The sequence below is a fragment of the Lemur catta genome, chromosome 17, assembly GCF_020740605.2.
Source record: "Lemur catta isolate mLemCat1 chromosome 17, mLemCat1.pri, whole genome shotgun sequence".
Lineage (NCBI taxonomy): Eukaryota > Metazoa > Chordata > Mammalia > Primates > Lemuridae > Lemur > Lemur catta.
This window is the reverse complement of record NC_059144.1, coordinates 17,217,393-17,239,964: the sequence shown is the minus strand read 5'-3', so window position 1 is coordinate 17,239,964 and position 22,572 is coordinate 17,217,393. Positions and strand designations below refer to the sequence as shown.

Genomic DNA, 22,572 nt, shown 5'->3' with positions numbered 1-22,572 from the left:
TGGGTCAGTTTATCTCCAAGATCACTACCACTGATTCCTTCCCTTCCTGTATGCATATGCTATTTCTCCTACAGAAGGGTGGAGCTTGCTCCTCTACTCCCTTGGATTTAGGCTGGCGTGTGACTACTTTTACTAATGGAGAAGTGGTGCTGGCAAGTGCTGAACCTAGTTTTTAAGAGAAGCAGCAGAAGTGATGCTGGCAAGTGCTGAACCTAGTTTGTAAGAGAAGGTTGGTATTGCCTCTGGCCTTCTCGAAACACTTGCTCTGGGAGAAACCAGCCATAATGTAAGAAGTCTGATTACCATGAGTCTGCCATGCTACAAGGAAGCCCAAGTTAGATGCACAGTGAGAGAGCAATGCCAGCCCACCCCAGATGTTCTAGTCACTTCAGCCGAAGGGTCAGATATGGAAATAACAGAGCCATCTGGGCATTCCATCTCTGACAGATGCTACCTGAGGAAGAACTGAGGTTCCAGACATATGGTCCAATGAGAACTGTCACAGCCATTCCGGCCTCTCAAGTCATCCCAGCTGAGGCTCCACACAGACAGAAACTACTGCTCTTGTACCCTGTCCACACTCCTGGCCCATAGAATTGTAAGTAAAATACAATGGTTGTTATTTTATGCCATTAAGTTTTGATATGGTATGTTTCACCAAAACAAAGAGCAATAATTTGTTTCTCCTTTTCTGTCTTGGCTAAGTCTGACCACTCATTCTTTAACATTCAGCCCCTCCACAATGTTTTTCTTGATCATCTTGAAGTAGCCCAAGGCGCTGTTTCTATGTCCTTCTGATATTCTCTCAATTCATCTTGGCGTTCTCTCACCTAGAAAACCAACATGGTACCAATACCTTCCTTTTTCCTAGTGAGTTTCCGTAACCAAGGAAACATCTTGGCCCCAGGACAAATGGTGAGGGAAAGCCAGCTGTTCACGAGCACACACACTGGACCTGTGTGACAGGTGCTCATTATCTCCCAGAACCTCTGCAGATAACTGATGCTGTCATGGCTACTTGTGAGGTCTTCCAACCAATGGAGAACCACAGTCTGTTGTTACATCTGCTTCTTTCCTTTACCATTTTTCTTGATTCTTCCACTGGAAGAGCCAGACAGCAGCCTATCTGAGTCTTTGACTAGATTCGTATGTGGTCTGAAGATCACCAGCTGAAATCCCTTCCTCCTCCTATGATCGGAGGAGTGATGATATCACATTCCCAGACCAGTCAATGGTTGATTTCTTTAGGCTGTTTTGAGTAGCAGCTCCTGCTTTTGCAGGAACTATAAAAGGGGGTTTGTAAAATCTTCAATGTTAGTACCCTGTGAGTTGGTGGCAGGAGTGAGAGAGAGGCTAAGATCTAGACGGCATCTGACTGGCAAAGCATCGTGTTTTTGATCCCCTTCTCTGCCTGCATTCAATTCTGGGTGTTGAAAACAGGACAACTGTGTGTGGTGTCAGCTGTATCAAACTTCCTACTATTAATTTTGTCTGAGTATATAGGATTTATATGCCTGAGTCTTATCTATCTATTCATTCATTCATCTACCCATCCAACAGTAAGAGGTTTAGGTATCTATTCTGTGCCACACACTGTGCTATGTGCTGAAAATACAGTAATAAGCAAAACATAAATGGTCCTCCCCTCTGGGAGCCTGCTGTCTAGTAGAGGGGGTCAGATCATAAGCAAGCACATTTGGAAACTGAGGTCAGTGCCGAGAAAAAAGAGGGAACACAATGCTATGATAGCACCTAACAAAGGAATACAATCTAGTAAGGGGAGAAGGGGCCCAGGAAAGGAAGAAATGCAAGAATTGTGATCTAGAGGAGTCAATTAGGGGAAAGAGCGTGGGTACAGCCAGTGCTCCAGATGCAGAGTTGAAAACCATTTCTGTAAAGAGCTACAGGGTAAATATTTCAAGCTTTGTGGGCTAGACAGTCTCTGTGGTAACCATGCAACTACCATTGTAGCAAAAGAGCAGCCATAAGAAACATGTAAACAAATGAGCATGACTGTGCTCCAATAAAACTTCATTCACAGGAGCAGACACAGTGGGCTGGATCTGGCCTATGTGCTGCAATTTGCCCACCCCTGCTCTAGATAGAGCAAGGCATGGTCAAAGGTCCTGTGGTAGAAGGAGTATGGAAAAGGTTAAGAACTGTGGGAAGACAATAGTGTGGTTGGAGTTCACAGAGAAAGAGGCAGTAATTATGTGAGAGCCCAAGAAAGCCAAAGGGAAAGGCCTGTATGGAAGGTCAAGATCAGAAACAATACAGTTGTTTTAATCCATGGATAAGTGAGGCAACATGTCCAGATGTGCCTTGAAAAGATCTCATTGGCTGTTATAAAGGAAATAGACTAGAGAAGGACTAAGATGGACATGAGCATTATTTAGGGGCTTTGGATCTCATTGAGGTAAGAGATGATGACGACTTGGACAAGGATGGAGGTATGGATATGGAGAAAAGTAGATGAGTTCTCAATGTATCAAAGATGTAGAATAATCAAAACTTAATGTTGAATTGGATATGGGAGGTGAGAGAGGAGAACATGTCAAGATTAATCTATGTTATATCTCTGCTGAATGTATCCTTGCTATTAAGGGGAATTGAAATTTTATTTCATTTTCTGCCTCCATATAATTAGGAAATCAACCGACATGATTGGTAAGGTGAAAAGTAAATCATCTGAACAGAGATGAATCATAGGTTAATGGGCCAGGACAGCACCCTCTTGCCAGACACCATTCTCCTGGTGACTTCTGCACATACATCTTCTGGGTGTACCAAGCCATAGCATTGTTGTCTGTGTTCTCTATTACCTGGGCTTTCTGAGAGTAGAACTGCCATTTTGTTTGTGCCACCAACAGTTATTATTTTGGTTGGTGGGATCTCCTGCTCACTTGACATCTGTCTACTCTGGAGGCAGGTATGGGTTTGAGATGTGTTCAATGTCTGGTGTGTGGGCTGTTCTCTCAACCTAGGTAGGAGCATCCCACTTAAAGTCAGCCAGTGCTGAGTCACTAAACCTTATGACATTCCCCTTCAAAAATACATAGGAGACCACCTGGAGAATGATGGAGATGACAATGCAGTGAACAAAGGGGCTTTGCCTGTCCTCTGCCCTTTGCTCTTTCCCGCTACATCTGAAATGCTACTTTTCAATCTTCAACCCTATGGCTGTTTCATTGACTTTCCAAGGCATATAGATCTGCTCCCAACCACTAATATATAAATCAGACTTCAAGTTCTTGCCAGGAAATTCTACTTTGAATGTAGAGATCCTATCACAGTCCAGGGTGAAAAAGAAACTATGCGGTCACCTCATACATCGACTCCTTTACATATTCTGAGTTCCATCCAAGGATCCCGATGGGTTGCCAGAAGGTTGCATGCCAAGTACATGCACTTGAACCACATGTACATACACAGCTGCTTTCATAAAATAGTCCCGTTTTAATGTTATGCCCTCAGTTTTAACCGACTGCTTTTTTACAGGTACTTCTATATGTAAGTCTTGAGTCGATGTTCTGGCTCTTTCATTAACTTGATGAGTGACCCCAGGCAAGGTGCTTCACCCCTGTGGGCCTCAGCTTCCCTGTTCACTGCAAAGTCTTCAACCACCTTGTGTACAAAATGTAGCAAACATTTTTATCTCCAGGCCAGGCTCCTCTGCTGAGCTCCAGGCCCACGGATCCAACTGCCTACCTGACATCTCTTCAGTGACTCAACGGCACCTCAAACCTAACCTGTCTCGATTTAAACTCCCCCTCTTCTGCTTCAAATCTGGCCTCTGCCTGTGCTCATTATCTCACTTAGCATCATCACCACCCACCTAGAGTGAGTTTAAGCAGGAAGGAAGAACTTTAGGGCACTTCGATAGTGAGAGGACAAACCAGCAAGGAAGAATGAGAAGAAATGGATGGGGACGAGCATGAAAAACAAGGAGAGCAAAAGTCAAGCAAAGAAGTTGTTTCTAGAAGGAGGGGCTGCCGATACCATCATATGAACCCTAGTTCAAACCTGTCAGGGTTGCTTGGTAGCTGTAGGGATCTTGAGCAAGTTACTTAAATTCTCTGAGCCTTAGTTTCCTTAACCAGCCTTCCAGAGTTGTTGAGAATATTAAATGAAATGAGGCATGTAAAGTGTTTTGTCCAGTAATTACTCACAAAAATGTTAGCTAGCACAATTATTACCTATGTTTTCAACTTATCAAGGCTGTAGCTTTGAGCTGAGGAGGGGGGAAAATTGGTCTCCAAGCTCAGTTTATTCCGCTACCTAGCAACTATATATTTACATTTTCAACATCACTTCTTTATCCCTGATTACTTTAACAAGCACTTTCTAAATGCCCTGTTATAATTCAGGACCACCTGTGAGGTGGAGAGAACAATTCTGTTTTCTTCTTGAGATGAAGTGGCCTAGTATAAACTGTCAGAAGCAACTTCAGCTTTGTAGGTTTACTGAGGTCTCTTTGAAAGGGTATTGAGAAGGAATGGCTGGGCCAGTTTACAATGACAGGGAAGGTCTGTAGCTGATAAAATGCTCTCCCTACTTATCTGCAATGGAAAGATCAATCTATACAACTCAAAGAGCTTATGAGGCCAGGTTCCAACAAAACACAAGGGCATCTGACATTGGAATCACTCTAATTTCCAAATAGGTCACCCTTCTCCAAAAGTGAATTTCAGTTGGACACAAATGTGAAGCCCTTTCCAAGTAGGTTCCAGCCACTGTTCCAGCTTCATCTCTGGCCATATGCTCTCAACACAGAGCACCTTGGACGTCCAACCCACTTCTCTGAGCCCACCATGTTTCTTGCACCTCTATACTTTTGTCCCTTCTACCTGGGACAGACTTTCTCCTGCACTCCCTTCAGATCAAAACCCATCTCCTTACATAATGTTTTCTAAATCACTTTGGCAGAATTAACCACCTGCTGAGCCTCTGATCAGTGTTCCTGGGACACTATACATGCCTTTTCTTTATCACTTATCACATTTATTGAAACTAATCCACTTACAACTCTCCTCTTGGAGGACGGTAATATCCTTGAAGGCAGCAACCATGTCTTACTTATTTTTACAATCCCGATGACACTTGGCATATAGTTGGCATTTAATGAATATTTAAAGGAACCCCTCAGCTACTCCCATAACTAGGACATGAAAAGTATAATTCAATTTGAGAAGGTTCTATTTGTGCAGAAATTGGATTAGGAGTTTATGGAAAATAGAAGACAAACAATTATTGACTATATACTTCATTCCTTGGAAGGAGATCACGGGGCAAGGGCTAGAATGCTCACAGCCCCAATTCTAGAGACTCAATGAGTGATCCTGAGAAAACTCTCTGGGACTCACTTCATCTTTAACATGAGGTGGTTAGATCAGTTTTGATTATTTGATTATTTTGATAGTTTTGATTATTCATATTATAATTTATATCCCTTTTTGAGTCCAAAAATCTTCTCTGAAACATGTCTTAATTTAACTCCTTAGTGTTTGTGATGGAAAATTTGTTTACTTTCTCAAGGTTAACTAAATTTCCATTTTGCACTTCTAAGGAGTAAACAATTCTATTTAACTTTCAGTTGCCAGGAACTTAATAAGTGTGTCCTTTAATCTGTCAGCCAAGTGGATGATTGCAATATATTCAATAATTCCTGTGAAATATTCAATAAAACTGGAGGTGGCAAGCTTGTAACATTCAATTCTCCTAGATTCAATTTAATCCTGATGCAATCAGAAAATATAATTGTTCCTGCAAACAGAATTTTTGCATTTTTTTTATTCTTCTTTGCGATGCTCTGTTGAGCTCTTGGTTTCGCTTGGTTTCACATCATTGCTTTTCCTTGTAAATTTCCACTCCTTCCATCCTAACTCTTAGATTGTCCAATGTTTAGACAAGAGAGAAAATTCCAGAGATGACTGAGAGAGGACCCCCAGATTTGGGGACCCTCATAGCTATTAATGGGCTTTAGCAGCCTTCAGGTCCAGCACCCCTAATGGCAATGTCCTCTTGGTGCATCCACTCTGGGAAGGGAGGAGATAGAGCCTTCCTCTTGCAGAGCATCCATGACTCTACTATTATCAGAGACAACTTAGCACAGGAAGAACAAGGGCTTTGGAGTCTGACAGTCCTGGGCTTTACCTTGAGCCAGTGATTCTCAAACTTGAACATGCATCTGAATCACTTGGATGGATTTAAGTTTCCTGATCTATAAAATGGGATTAATATTAATAGCAACCTACCTTACTGAAGGAGGTACAGAGGACTGGTCTTAGCTATGAGCTGGGGAGTGTAAGACAGACCTAGGTTTGAGTTCTACCTCTGTCATTTAAAGCTATGAAGGCTTACAAAGTTCTTACTGTTTTTAAGCCTGTTTCTTCATCTTCAAATTATCAGATATAATCATAATAGTTATTTAATGCCCCCAACATACCAGTGAGATAAGACGACATATAAAACACTCAGCATGGAAATGGGCATATAATTAATGCTCATTAGATGATAAATGTTATCATAAATATTAACACTTTAATAATTATTATATTTTGGGGCACGAAACTGGGAGGATTAAGTGGTCTCATTGGCTGGCACAATCAGAAATTAAAAAAAACCCAGTAGGCTTGAATAACAGGGTCAAATCTAACAAGAAGAAGTAGTACAAAGAAAACGTAGAGTCCTTCACTTGGGCCCCAAATGCCATCTTCACGTGCTTGCTTCGGCAGCACATATCCCAAATGTCATCTTCACCTGCGCTAAATGAGACAGCCCCAGCTGGAAGTCGGGGTCTCTACATTAGGCAGGCATATGATGGCTATTTAGAGGTTAATTCAAACATAAGTAGTGTATTCTGAACCCAAGTTTGAAATCCAGAGTGAGGATAATGGCAGCTCTCTAAACCCCCACTCAGCCTGGTAGAGAGGCCCATGGTCATCTTGGAAACCACACACTCCACAGGCATGGACCAAACGGGGGCAGAGGGGTCAGCTGGGATTTTGAGCAGACTGAAAAACAGCAATGCATCCTGAGGAAGGTTGATGGCTGACGTGGGGGCTGCTTATCCCGAGGGAAGGACCTGAGCACACAGGTAGCTCCAGTGAAATAACTGGGGTGGGGGTGGGTGCTGCAAGAAGAGAAAGGCTGGTTCTATGACCCCATGTGACACCAGAGGGCAGACAAAGGCCAGCACACTGGTGCTGACGACACAGGCTTGTGTGCAAAAACAGGAATGAATGAAGTTACAGGGAACAGATTTCAGCTTCACAGAAGGCAGAATTCACTATCAGAAGAGCTGGAGCCAGACGTGAGCTTAGAACTCGAAGATCTTAGTGTGAATTCCAGCTCCATCATTCATTCATTCATTCATCCATTCAAACAAATACTCAATGAGTATCTGATGGGTCAGTGAGTTGGGCAGTGGTCAGCAACCTTGGAGGGCCCAGGCAGCCAGGCTTAGGATTTTAGCCTTTACCTCGAGGGCATTAGTGATGCCATTTATGACATCAGGGTAACAATTCCTACCTGGTTGCACTGTTTTGAGGATCAGGAATAATATGTAAACAGCATCTAGCAAAATGACTGACCCAAAGGTCCCAAACAAAGGTAGTAATCCCTAACATCACACATCATCAAATCAACAGTTTCCCCAGAGAAGTCCACGGTCAGGCCAGTTCTCCCAGAGACCCATTTCTCCAGCTGGCTCCCCATCCTCCTGAAAGGGTTAAGGAGCCTTCCCAAAGAGTTTACTATAACGCTGGCCGGTTACCCCTATTATTTTTATTCATACTTATTTATTTTATTGATACAGATATATGTATTTTCAAGGTATATGTGATAATTTGATACATTCATACAATCAAATCAGGGTAACTGGGATATCAATCACCTTCATTATTTATCTTTTCTTTATGCTAGGGACATTTGAATTATTCTCGTCTAGCTATTTTGAAATGTACAACGGGTTAATGTTAACGATAGCCACCCTACTGATCTATGGAACACCAGGTCTTACTTTTTCTAAGTGTGTATTTGTAGCCATTAATCACCCTCTCCTTATCCCCACTTCCCCCACCCTTCCTGGCCTCTGGTACCCCATTATTTTTAAAGGCATGATCTGTCTTCCCTATTTGAATTGATTTAGTTACATAACATGTTCCTAAAATAACCAGACTAAAATTTTGCCTGGTGCTTTCTTCTGCCTGCCCCATCTCTGTCTAACAGTCCCATGGGGTATCACGCTTGGACATTCCCTGACCTGCCCACAAAGAAAGCCTTTTATGAGGTCTGTGTGCAGAAGGATAAGGGAGGGCAGCCGGTCTCAGGGTCCATCCTCCTCGTCAGCAGCAGGTCTAATCTCCTAAGGTTATATTTTGGTCTCATTGTCACCACACTGGGAGCTGCAAAGTCCAGGGAAGGGCCCTGTGGCTCTTTGTGCAGGATGCTACTGTGCACGATAGTACAACAAAGATGCTCTTTGTTGCGACATTTTTTTCCCTGTGGACACGGGCCATTCCCTGCTCATCTCCCTCTATGTCTGCCCAGGGATTGGTCCTGCTCAGGAACGCCTGAGGATGGGACCCCTGGTCTGTAGTCCCACTTTCCTTGAGGCTCCTGGCAGGATGATTCTCACAGAACCTGTCTGTGAGTGCATCCACTGGGCCGCTGCTTTCCCGAACCAGGAGTTTCAGTGACTAGAGGAACCAGGCAGAGGCACCGTCCTCCTGGCCAGCACAGCTATTTTGCCTTGATCTCCTGTCTCTCCTTTACCCAGCTTTGTGTTGGCAAGACAGCTACCATTAGTGGAAAAACAAAGATGCTTAGTTTTGAATATAGACTATCTGCATTCAGGTCCAGGCCTTAATATGTATGCATCCTATGACTTCAGGAAGATCTTTTGATATCTGAGAGTGTCAGTTTCCTCAGCTGGGTTTGATAATGAACATAAACTAGGATGCCATGACTGAGCATGTTTATCATAGTGCCTGGCACCTTGTGGGACTCTGCTTGGATCCGTGCCAGTACCCAGCCCCAGGCCTCTGCACAGGGCACAGGTGTGGCAGAAGCTTCTGCCCACATGGTAGAAGAGCCAGCTGATACACTGGGAGGGCAGAGGAGCTCTCCCCTTCTCCCAGCAATCAGCGACCTCACTCAGTGAGACTGGTGAATGTTGGGCTACCATTCCTGGTACAGGAGAAGGAACACTGGTTTAGGAGTCAGGTAATCCTATTTGGCTTTTGATTCTATCCCTACTATTTCTGCATTGTGTGATTATGTGCTCATTTACTTTATTTCTCTGAAACTCCGTCTCCTCATTTACCAAATGGGAAAAATGTCAACTTATAGGGTTCCTAGGAAGCTTAAGAATGAAATTTATATAGAGCACACAAGATCTAGCACACAGTAGGTATCCAATAAAAGTTATTTTCCTATTTGGGCTTTTGCTACTAGAAAGATCAGAGCCAAATGAATTTAAAAGTTACAGCCTGCATATTTATATTACAGTTTAATATAATATAACTATATTTTTATATATCCTGGTATTGACTTTCATGTTTTCTTGATCCTGATTATTTCTCTTTTTACTTTTTTCTTATAGGTGCTCTTATTGGATATGTCCCCAAATTGTTTGCAGAATGAGGTGGATAGATTCTAACCGATGTCAGGAGAAATGGGTCCTTAACATGACTCGGCAATGTATGTGTGATTTGGGCCACAGAGTGTCTCTGAACCTCAGTTTCCTCATCTGTCGAATGGGGGTAATACTAAACGTACTAGCTGTCTTATGGCACAGGAATGAGGAACCATTGCTGGAGTGTTTTGCAGAAGGACTTTGTAAACTATGGAAAGCTTACAAGTAGAAAAGTTCAAACAAATACCCGATTTTATTCATCTTTGTAATTACTTAGCCTCCCACACTGTGCCCCGGGACTCACAGCACAGGGGCAGGCAGGTACAAAGTGCTGAGAAAATGGCCATGAAATCTCACCTCCGAGGCCTCACTCAGGCTTGCTTCCTCCCCTAGCAGAGAGCTCGAGGGCTCAGCATCTGATGACCTCTAGAGAAGGATGCCCTTCTCCCACCGGACATGGGACTGTTCAATAGAATGGAAGCCTCGAAGCTAAGACAGAGCTAACTAATGGGACCCCGCAGGCAAGTGAGTCTGTCAAATGCCACTGTGGGAAGAGCAGACAACCAAGCCCCATATCACAGGAATTCAACAGGGATTTGTTTTGAAGCATTTTCGTTTGGACTAAAAATGAACAAGAAGAAGATGACATATGAACAAAAGAGATAAAGAAGAAGATTTAAGCACTGAAGAAAGACCCAGAAAATGATCCCAGTGAGCAAAAGATGGCAGAAAAAAAATGACAGGTACACAGGGCAGTAAGATCAAAATCAGATTACTTAATAAAAGCTAGGATTTCTTTAAATGGAAAACAATGCACATTGTTTGTCCTTGAAATGTGACATGTGCTCCTTTTTCAAGAATGCCAAAGCACTTCAAAGCAGTGGCCTATATCTGACAAATCGCCAACACACCCTGGAGTCCCGGAGGTCATTGTTCCTATACAATGTTCGGAGGCTTGATGGAATAGATGTCACAGAACTTAGCACTCACTTGGAACAGAAAAAACCCAGAAAACAAACGTACGCAGGGAGAGGCAGAATTTGAATTAGGCAAGGGCCCACCTGTTCGATAATGAAATAATTGCTCAGGGCACGTTTTTCTGTAATCTTCTCTGCTGTAACAACGATTCTGTTACCTGCCCTCTCTCAATGCTGCTTCAACATTTGCACATAATCTCAGGGCCTCCTAAAGACACCAATTCAGAAGCCAGACAGTCACTTCCCTAATGCCACAAAAATAGATTCAATTTTACATACCTCAGGGTGATTTCAGAAGCAATTTCTCATCTCCAGTGTAAGCATTACTTATATTTTTTCCCCCTTAAATCTCATCCCAGTGGTTCCACAGGGCATTTTAAAAGGTACCTGATGCATTCTAGGGCATTCGAAAGATCCCCAGAGTGCTTTTTGGAGCTGTAGCCTGAGGATATCAGATGCATAGAGTCCTAAAATATTCAGTGATTCAAACAAATGCAAAATTTCCTAATAATTGAGCATAATAAGTCAACCAAGTTTTTTTTCCTGTCTTTTTAAAAGAAATATTATTAAAATGAATGCATATACACAGACATGTCTGAGTATATATGTATGTATATGTCTGTATAGATTTCTAAATTTCTTTCTGTGTGTATATATATGTGTATTTATAAATATAAAACACACATACACAAAATACATACCTCAATCATTTGGAATTTTGTCCCTGGCCTTTAAAATACCTAATTAGATTTCATTGGTTCTTCTTCTTCCTTCTCTCTGGCTATAGCTAATCTGTCTCTGTCTTGGGTGTTTTCATCCTAAGGGTCTATGGTGAAACGGTGGTGATGTTTCCCTTCCAAATCCAAGAAATCAGTGTTACCCGAGTTTTCACTTGAGATCAGAAAGCTTGAGACCAAATACCTACAATTTCAGGATCACAATGATTGTCTTACATCTTTGACCATAATCTTTCTGGCATTCAGAGTCCTCCCGGGGCACTTTTACAAATGGAAAAAAGTGTGCACAAGAGGCTGGACTGTACAGCAAGGGGTTTTGATGAATAGGTACCACTTGGTCAGTACTTTCAATCAGCTAGACTTGCAAATGAACCTCTCTGCCCCTGGGCCAAAATCAGGAAAGCCAGTGATAATTTCGTGCAGCCAGAGGCTCAGTGAGCTCAAGATGGTCCTTTCTTTTTTTTGTTTTTATTATTATTTTAATTGACACATAATAATTGTACATATTTACGGGGTGCAGTGTGATGTTTTGATACATGTATTCAATGTCTAATAATCAAATCAGGATAATTAGCATATCTATCACCTCAAACATTTATCATTTCTTTGTGTTGGGAACATTCAAAATCCACACTTCTCGCTATTTGAAAATATTCAATCAATTGTTGTTAATTATAGACATTCTATTGTGCTTATAACTTATTCCTCCTATCAAGCTGTAATTTGTATCAGAGGTTGGTTAACAGATACAAAATTAAAGCTAGGATGGCTCTTTCTTTTAAGGAAAAACTAAACCCATTTCTTTGCCAACCCCTCCCTCTGCTTCTCCTAGTCTATGTCAACATTCCTTTTTCCTGTGCCCTCGGGAATGTATGAGTCCCAGTGATTCACCTGGATTAAAAATGGAAAAGGACTGATGTCATGGTTAGGCAGATTGCAAATTTGCTCTGATCTCTAAGAGAAACAACACTTAAATATTTGCTCATAAAATAATCAGTATATGCCTTTAGACTTTGTCTTTTAAAGCCATTACCAACCTTAAGAAGTGCTTAAACTTAGCATTGCCAATAATGGGCAAAGTGGTGTCAGGTGTCTATTGATAGGGAAGCATGCAACATCATTTATGGAACATTTTTGCCAAAATATTTAACCTGCATGTAATCATGATGAAAAAGTGAGACAAATCTAGATTGTGGAACACTCTACAGGACAATTGCCCTAGACTTTTTAAAAATGTCACTATCCTGAAAGAAGAAATAAAGTTGAGAAGGCTGTTCTAGATGAGAGAAGATGAAGAGACATAAACATCACACATGTGAGCACCTCGATTGGATCCTGGATTAAAACAAACAAACAATAAAGAAAATTTTGGTGACTTTGAGGAAATTTGACTGTGGACTGGTATATTGGATGTCACTGAATCGAGATTACATTTTATTGTTTATGTTGAAGAGCTGTCCTATTCTTAGAAAACACATGCAACATACTTCTAAATGGCTATGAAAAATTTGAAAAAAGTTATATCTGTATATATATATGGGGGAGAGAGAGAGAACAAGTGCAAGTGCAAAAGTCCACATGTTGCAAAATGTTAACAATCTAGGTAAAGGGTATATGAGTATTCATTTTTCTGTTTTCTCAACTTTTTTGTAGGTTTAAACTAATCTCTTGTCCCCAGAGACAGCAGGTCAATATTTGAAAACAGCTACTGCCTCTGTCAAAGTTCTGTATTCTAAACCTACATTCTAAACCTGGATGACTGTAAGGACTTTCTGAATGACTTTTACAAAATCCATATCCCTCAGTCCTGCCCTGCCACTCATACCCCAGATTTTGATTCAGAAGGTAAAGTGTAGGACCCAGATTTGTGAATTTTGAAAACCTCCCCAGGTGGGTTTTGTGCTGCATTTAAGATTAGGAATTATGACCTGAATTACTCGCAGATCCTGGGTTGTGAGGAACAAACTGTGTGGCTCTGGAAAGGCCAACCAAACACACTTAGCCTTGGGTACCCCTATAAAATGGGAGCAATGATATTAAGTATTTTACAGGACTATGGTGAGGATGAAATGAGAATATTTATTTCCTTTCTTCCATCATCCTCTCATAGACCCCATCATCCCCAAAGTGGTTTTTACAAAATGTGGTTTCTTCCATTTGCAATTTACGTAGTAAATGGAAGACATCCATCTATGCTCAGATCTTTTTAGATTTCCTGCATTACCCAATTTGGGGCAGAGGCTGGAGAATCTAGACTATTAACTGGCTTACAGCAGGGTTGAAAGAGAAGACCAGAAGCCAGCTCTCTTGAGTCTGATCCCCAAGGGAGCCCTGGAGGTTGCCAGCCTTGGGGTTCTCCTTTGGATAAGGATTAACCCTGAAATCTTATTAGCTTGGGATTCTTTATAAACTCTGCACGAGGACTCAGGTGGTCTTGCCTAAAGGCACTTAGAGCATGGGCTGTGGCAGGGAACTGGCCACAGCTCGGGAGGCAATGGCTTCCAGCCTGGATGTGTAACTTACCAGCCGTGGGACTTTGGAGACGTTGCCTCTCTGACCCTTCGTTTCCTAAGCACTGGGAATGGAAACCATAAGGCACGACTCACCTGCCTCACCTGTCATATGTGAAACATAGTTTTGAAAATTTTAAGTCAATCAATTAGTGTGGCATATTTTTCTCCTTAAGGGCATAGCCATCTTCTTCCTCTCCCTTCTTTTTTACTACTGTTATTTTTAACCTGCCTCTATTTATATCCACTAACATTTAGGATGACTTGCTCTCATTTCCATCTGATTTGGGGTAGATTCTTAAATACTCATTTTCACCTTTGGACATGCTGCCCAAAGTCTTTGCCAAAGAGAACCTTCATCCTGGACCATCTCAGGGAAGCATCCACAACTCATGCCCTGCAGCATCTGACCACTGTGAGGGGCACACAGAGGAAGTGCTGGGGCCAAGCTGGACCACATATGTCCCCTTCCCCTTAGTTGACTCAACTTACTGAATCCGTTAACGTCCTGAGAACTAGAAGAGAAGCCTTCGTCGTTGCGGCTGGCGCTGAGCTTGGTGGTGGGTTTGTCGGTCGAGGCCACTGGCCCCATCTCCCTCTGGGCTCCACTCTGTGTCTCCTTTTGCTTCTTGGCCAGCTTCCTTTGGGACATGTGCAAGGGGAAAAGCCACAGTCAGATGGTGACAGTTGCATTAAAGTATTGGGAAGATGGATTTCTCTCCTTCCCCACCCCTCACCCTCCACCCTGAAACCTGGCTCATTCTCCAGAAACAGAGTCAAGGCAGGCCCTCCAAGGTCAAGGTGGAATAAACTTAAGTCCTCCTGAAACCATTCATGGATTCCATTTACTCAGAAATATGAGTTTTTTGCTGCCCCCTCCCCAACAACGGACGTGTTCTACATTTGAGCTTAAAACAGGAACTCAGTGAGACTTGTGCAATGCTTCCGCCACTCTCCTTGCAGAGGGAGGAAGAGGCTACACTGGTCTTTCTGTTTCTGTGGCTCTGAATGAGATTAAAAACGGAGCTGGGCTTTCTCAGGGACTGAGCTTATAAAAATCCCACCAAATAATGGTAGATTAAAGTAGGAGCTGGTGGTTAGCTGTGGGTGAGGGTGGAGGTTAGTCTCATAGCTCAAAAGGAGGAAAGCTAAAGCTGAATTTGATGTACAGTTACTCCCATAGGAATAACAGACCCTCAGACCCACATGGGCATTTATAACAATAATAGTGTAGAACAGTGGTTCTCAAACTTTGGTGTGAATTTGAACCACCTGAAGGACTGAAAAAGTCCACAGAGGCCCAGACTCACGGAAGTAGGACAGGGCCTGGACCGTGGCATGGTTTTAACCCACTGGAGGTTAAAACCATCCACTTTGTATCAGGCAGACCCGGGTTCATAGCCTACCTCCGCTGCCTGTCAGCTAGCTGCATGACCTGGGCAAGTTCTTAATCTAAGTCCTGCACTCTTCTTCTGTATACTGTGGCAAACAACAGGGCCAGCCATACAGAGTTGTGAGGATTAAATGAGATAATGTGTAAAATACACAGAGCACAGTGCCTGGCACAGAGTGAACATCCAACACATGGCAGTTGCTATTCTTGTTTTTATATTCTTGCCAATGGATCCAACTATATTCTAGTGTCGGAGCCCCCCAGAAGCCCCACTGTGAAATCCCATCTCTCCCTGAATTCTATCAAGTGCTGGAGGCTTTCATACCTCATCAGGGATCTGAAAGGGTAAAAAGTTCCTCTTTTAAGGATTTGAAATCTACTTCTCCTAAATTTTAACTGATAGGTCTTAGATATATTATTAGAGATATAAAAATATGAGTAAACCCTCTTACATATAATAGTTATTTAAATATTTCTAAAAAGTCCACATGGTTCCTATGAGTTTTCCCAATATATGTACATCTAAATATAGCTATGATGTTCCTATCACATGAAAGGTGATGGGTTAAATATTAAATATCCGGAGAGTAAATTTCTCCAGGTCTCTTGCTCCATCCTTCACAAAATTTGGCTTCCAATTCAATCTTGGTCATTCCTATCTCAACACAGAAAGGACAGATGTCCCAGAGAGGTCAAATTCTGTGCAATATAGGGAATAACTTTCCAAAGTTGAGCCCACCTGATCGTGAAATAGGCAGTTTCAAGTTTTCATTATCTCCTTGCCAGAGGAATTATTAAAGGAAAGAATAAACCCAGATTTAAAAGTGTTTTAGAGGAGTTCATCTAGGACTAATAACAGTTTGACAGTATCTTCCTTAAAACATGGGTCTCATGAAATAGGTGTAGACGGCACAGAAGAATCACAGATGCACACTCAAATGAGGAAAGTTTGTTTATAAAAGGACTGTTGACAAAGGTGGGAAGGGTGCAGGGGACCCAAGATATAATACAGCAATGGAGACCTGTAGACCACCTGGGGGCCCAGAGGGGACAAACAGAAGAAGCAGTAACCAGAACCCAAAAGGAGAGAGTTGGGAAGAAGAGGAAACCTAAAGAGAAGCAGTGGCTTTCTCTGGAGGGGCCCAACCAGTCCTGGACAACCTCACAGGGACAGAACCAGAGGAAGTCATGCCCCGGCTACCCCCTCTCCCTTCCTCTGACATCCTGTAGTGGCTCTCCTTAGCTAAACCCCACGAAAAGCTGCAGGTGGCCAGGGGTCCTTTGATAGAAGCCATAGAGAGCACACTCTGGAAGCACAGAGCACAGGGAGAAAGGTGGAGAGTGAATCTGGCTCCAGGAATCCAGACCAAGAAGAGAAAGATTTTTATAGCCCTTATTTTGGCCATCATTGGAAGACACATGGAGCCTAAAATGAAATTCTTCATTTGTTTATTTATTTATTTATTTTAGATTGGCCTGGGGAAAGAAGGGCACTCAGCAATAGCAATGCATCTTTCAGCTGTAATGCTGTGGCCACAGGCGCGCTGCTCTACTCTTGGAACTATTCCAGGCAGACAGAAAAGCAACAAGAAATGAAGCATTGGATCAGCCGGGCCCTTTCTCAGCACCAACAGGCAACTAGATGGGGAGAGCGGGAACGCCAACGAAAGAAAAATGAGTAATTCTGTGGCTGATGACATTTCAAAATTTTATTCTTCATTTATTATCAAAAAGGAGTGTGTTTAAAAATGTATATGTGACCTTCTTAATCATAAATTTGAAAAGATATATGGCAGATCCTTTGCCTCTGTCTGAGCTCGGCTCACGTTGCCCCAGCAGGAAATAAAAAGAAATCCGATAAGAGAGTTAACTTAAAAACTATAAATGAGTATGTATTGGAGGCTTTGATATTTCCTTGGGGGCAGAACTCCCAACCAATCTCCTTACATTCAGGGTAATATATTATGGAGAGGGTTGTCTTAGGCACAAATCACTGGTTTCCAAAGGAATAATAATAATAAAAAAAGGCCTTGCTGCTTTTACGAAAAATGGCATTTTATAGACATGTTTGGGTAGTTCTGAACACCTGTATAACAAAAAAAATGAAAAACTGAGTCTCCCCAAAACATACAGATTTTTAAAAGCAGGAAAGCTAACTTAGTTGTAAAAAGTCAGATATATGACACCCTTAGTGCCTAGCTCATGGCTGACACTACATGTTCATGGTGACAATGATGCCATACGATAATTTGAAAATGTATAGACAGATGTTCTGGCAATAGGTAAACACAGCTGCAAGAAGAAATGAATGGGGTGTACGTAGAAGGAAACAAAACACAAAACCACAGTCTGGGGACCTATCTCTCTATTCTTTCAAAATTCAAGATTTAAGCTCTAAAAAAACCCTCCTAGTAACACAGGAAAATTGATATTCATTCCCATAACCAAAGAGTTTCATTTACCATTCTTTTAAAAATTTTTCTCAAGAGAGGGAAAAATCCAAACCCTTGAATAGGGCACACTAGATCCTCAAACTATGGTCCAGGCTTCAGCTCAGCTGCATCCTCTACACACATCTCCTTCTAGAAAACATTAACCACCTCCCCCTCACCCCACACACATCATTCCTCAGTACTTTCTATTCCTTAATGTGTCCCCATTCTTTTCCACTGGTCACCTCCTTTTTATCCTCCAAGGCTCAATTGTCATTCAAATGTCACATCTCCTTGGAGGTTTCTCCCTGCTTCTCTAGACAGATTTACAGTTTTCCCCTCTTGGTTGTCTCATCCATTGAACAAACATTTATTGACAGAGTACATGCATCACTCTCTGCTAGATGTAAGAAGACCATATCTGCTCAACCTTGACCCTCATGGAATGCAGAGAATAATGGCAAGAACAGGCATTAAACAGAGAAATACAGAAATAAGGATAAAATCACAAAGATGATGAATGCCAAGAAGAAACACCAGGTGCTATGAGAGAGCTAATGGCTGCTCTGAACCCTGGCAGGAGGTCAGGGGAGGTTTTGGTGCTATGTCAGCTAGGTACTTGTCTAGCCAAATTGCAGTCATTCAACTCTCTCACCCACTAGGACAAGAACCTCTTGGGAGAAGGGCTTTTGACTTCTTGCACCTACTCCAATTTCTTGCTGAGTGTCTGGCTCATAGCCAGTGCTCAACAAATTTGTTGCACAAATTTATATTTAAAAGTCTATGATCTGAAGTATAGAAAAGATGGTCATCCTACTCTGAACACAAATTATAACCACTTTAAAAGGAGATACGTGCAAAGAAAGAGAAGAGAAAAACCTTCATAAAATTAGTTTGTGACCTGGAATGTTTGTACCTAGGATTATTTTTGGTTTAATAATTTAGCATTTCCTTCTTGGAATGTTTGCAGAATTAATGGAGTGTCCACAGAAGTCAGAGATTTTTTTTTCCCCCCAGACCCCACAGAATATCCACAGCTGTAGAATTTTTTTTTTAAACTCATAAAATAGTCACATGACTCATGGGATGGTCATATAATTCATGGACTCCTCAGAGCCTTCAAGACTGAAGAATTTACGCCTTTCCCAGCGAACCTGGGATTTTTTTTCTCTAGTTGTTCTAAGATTCTTGCCAATTGGGTCACACAATTTCGCCAGCAGGGGGTACCAAAAGCTGGTAAAAACAGAGCATGCATAAGCCTGTTTATTCCTCTGCAGGGACATTTCCAGAGCTGCAGGATGTTTTAAGACACAGCAATCCGAAGTTTACCGCTTCTGACAGGTGAGAATGATGTGACGTGGCCGCGGCTCTCGGCATTTTCCCCTCTAACGGCTCAGTCTGAGGTCTCTCCGACCTTTGCTTGTTAGCAGAGTGAGGGGTAGGCAGCAGGGGATGTGCCCGTGATGGGCCGTGAGTCCTGTGATGTATTCTGAGCGCCGCTCTTTACAAGGGATACTGGCAGGTGGAACAGCTCAAGGGAGAAGAATGAAGAGCTGTTAAAGGTGCTGAAATCACGCTACGAGAGGAAGCGTGTGTGGAGCATCCAGGGATATGTCTCATCAACAGAGAATACAAAGAAGTGGTCTCTTCACACACCTGACAGCTGGGTCTGTGTGGCCCCAGGGGACAAAATTAGGACCAGGTTGACTTGACACAAGGAAGAAATTTCTAGCAAAGTAGAATGGCTAAGGTCTCTTGTAGAAGTGCCCAATGCCTGAATTTGCCCTTCCCAATTTGTCTTCTTTGGCAATCTTCTCTTCACCTTTTAAGGCCCAACTGCAACATCCCTTACTCTTTAAGTCTTTGCCTCCTTCCTGAAGTGAGTAGTTGCCTCCTCTTTGCTCATTAATTTGTTGGATGAATGGTTAATGAGCACCTACTTTGTACCAGTGCTATTATATGGAAGGAGACGATGATGTGAAAAGCCAGACGTGAGTCCTAATCTGTTTAGGGTTTTGCAAGTATTGAGCCCCCCATCGTTGGAGGAGTTCAAGTAGAGACTAGGAAACCAGTTAGAAAAGAGGCAGTGGAGGATTCTAGCAACTGGGCTCTGCAAACCCCTTGAATCTGTTCTCGGGTGGGAACAGGAGGACCCAGCCAATTGGGGGGGGGTTCTTGGGGGTTCCACCCAGAATTTTTCCCTCAATCTGAGGGGCCACACCCACTTTCCTAGGGAGACATTGGTCAGACACTGTTCCCTTCCCCACAGGGCTCTTCCCCTGGCCCGTCCTCCACTGGCATCCCTGGAGAGACTTTCTGGGGAAACCACAAAGATTGGAACCCTGGAACCAGAGAGGTATCTCAACCACAGGAGGTGGACCAAAAAACCACACGAGCGAGGCCCTGCTTCTCTTAAAAGCTGGCGTTGTATTCTTTGAAGCTGCGATGCTCTGTGCTGACACGGCTGGGCCTCACACTGGAGTCACACATCATAACTGGAAGGGACCTGCACCATCCCCTCATTTTAAAAAAGAAACTGAGGCCTGGACAGAGGAGGCACTTAGCCAATGCACACATCAAGGGGTGGAAGCTTTCTGCCTGCCAGCTCAGGACACCTGTTCCAACATCCCTCCACCTTTCTTCTAGGGATGAGATGTGAAGTGCGAAATTCAGTCCGCGGTACACATCACTCTGGTCTCCTACACATACAGCAAAACCTTACTTATCTAAACCCCACTAACTCAGAATTACTGTAACTGAGGCAGAGGCAGGGCTCTATCACATAATAATTAATAATATAAATGAGGATTTGGATGTATGCAGGATTTAAAGGAGAACACACTGCCTTCCCCTACATCAGGAGGTAGGACGGCATAGCAGTTAACGCACTGGCTTTGGTGCCAGACAGCCTGGCATCAGAACCTGGCTCCATGTCAGACTAGCTGTGTGAGCTCTTGCAAGTTACTCATCCCTCCACATGTCAGTTTCCTCCTATCTGCAAAACATAGGTTACAGCAGTACTTCCCTGTAAGATGGTTGTGAGGATTAAATGGTAGGTTGCTAGCAAAGCATTTTACCCATGGCATGCACACAGTAAGCACTCAATAAATGCTCTCTGATATGATCATCTTTTAAATACAGCAAGAAGCCATGTTAGTTTAAATGACCTCATTATTTATTAAATATGAATCCTTTAAAGCAGATGCCCCAAAGAATGGCTTTTTTTCTAACAACATCCATTGATGTATTCCAGAGCCACGCTTCTCAACCTTGGCTGCACAAATCATTTGGGGAGCTTTAAAAATTACTGATGAGATTCTAAGTTAATTGGTCTGGGGTGCAGCCTGGGCATCTGGGTTTTTAGAAGCTCCCCAGGTGACTAGAATGTGCCACCAAGCTTGCGCACCACTGATGTAGAACAGCGCTTTGCCAAGTGGAGTCACCGGACCGGCTGCATCAGCTTCACCTGGGAACGTATTAGCAATGCAATTTCGCCAGCCTCACCTCTGACCTACTGAATCAGAAACTCCAGGTGATTAATAAGCCCCCTAGGCAATTCTACTACATGCCGAAGTTTGAGAACCACTGAAGTGGACCCACTCTTCACCGGGCCTGAATTAGTGAAGAGTCCCTATCATGTTTCATTCATGAAAATGGAAAACCAGGAGGCAGGAGACCCGGGTGCTGGTCCGGATCTCCAAATATCTCACTGAGTTGCCGTGAATATTTCCTTTCCCTTCTCGAGGTATTGATTTTATTCTGGGGGAAAGCTGGTATCTGAGAACCATGGCAAGAATTGATGCTTTTAAAACAACTGTTCTGGATTGAATTGTGTTCCGCTCACCCATCCCTTGCCCGCAGAAGATTTGGTGAAGTCCTAATCCCTGGGACCTGTGAATGTAACCTTATTTGGAAATAGGGTCTTTCCAGATGCAATCAGGTCAAGACCCCAAGACGAGGTCATTAGGGTGGCCCTGATTCCAACATGACTGGTGTCCTTGTAAGAAGAGGGAAATCTGGACAGAGGTACACAGGAAGGAGGCCATGTGACAGCAAAGGCAGAGAGCGGAGTGGTGCAGCTGCAAGCCAAGGACCACCAAGAATTGGTGGCCTCCACCAGGCGCAAGCAAGAGGCGAGGAAGGATTCTACTCAGGTCTCAGAGAGCATGGCCCGTCAGCAGCTGGGTTTTGGACTGCTATAGCCTCCAGAACTGTGACAGGACAAATTTAGGTTGTTTTAAGTCACTCGGTTTGTGATACTTTGTTACAGCAGCCCGAGGAAACCAATAAAATGACCATAAAACAATAGGTCCTAAATTAATTTCACTTATTTAATAAACATTTATATAGTACTTATTCCATGCCAGACACTATTCAGGGCTTTCTAAAATACAGTGTATTAAGTTCTCTTAATAACTCTATGAGGTCAGTAGTAGTATTATCACCATTTTATAGATGAAAGAGTGAGGCAGAGAGAGTTGAAATAACTCGCAGAAAGTCACCCAGGCTTTCAGCGTTGGAGTTGGGATTCAAACCACAGCAGTCGGGCTTCTGAATGTACTATGAAATTCCTTGTTATGTCTTGCTCACCACAACGTCTCTTCCCTTGTCCCAAAGCCTTCTCAGCTGCCTCCCTTCCTCCCCAGGCAAACACTCAGGCACACACATGCTTAGACACCTCAGCCAGCAAGCTCACATTCACACCCACTCACATCCTTCAGGCAACCTGCATCCTGTCTGCTCATTGCCTCTGCTGGGGACCAGTTCTGGGGCATAGTTGGTGGGTCCTTCTGGTCCTACCCCCACCATGCTAGCCTGGGGCTTCTCCGTGCATCTCCCACAATGCAAAGTTAACAGAAGCAGCAGCAGCAGCAGCAGCAGCAGCA

At 43.0% G+C, this 22,572-nt stretch overlaps 1 protein-coding gene across 2 annotated transcripts in view; it reads right to left on the bottom strand.

The window, feature by feature from the left end:
- The window catches only part of PTPRT (protein tyrosine phosphatase receptor type T), a 1,002,137-nt gene that overhangs the window by 100,191 nt on the left and 879,374 nt on the right, over positions 1–22,572 (bottom strand). For both annotated transcript variants that reach the window (XM_045528255.1, XM_045528256.1), the window contains one exon: positions 14,354–14,502. In XM_045528255.1, the coding sequence (XP_045384211.1) occupies positions 14,354–14,502 (149 nt within the window). The remainder of the gene's footprint in view (positions 1–14,353; positions 14,503–22,572) is intronic.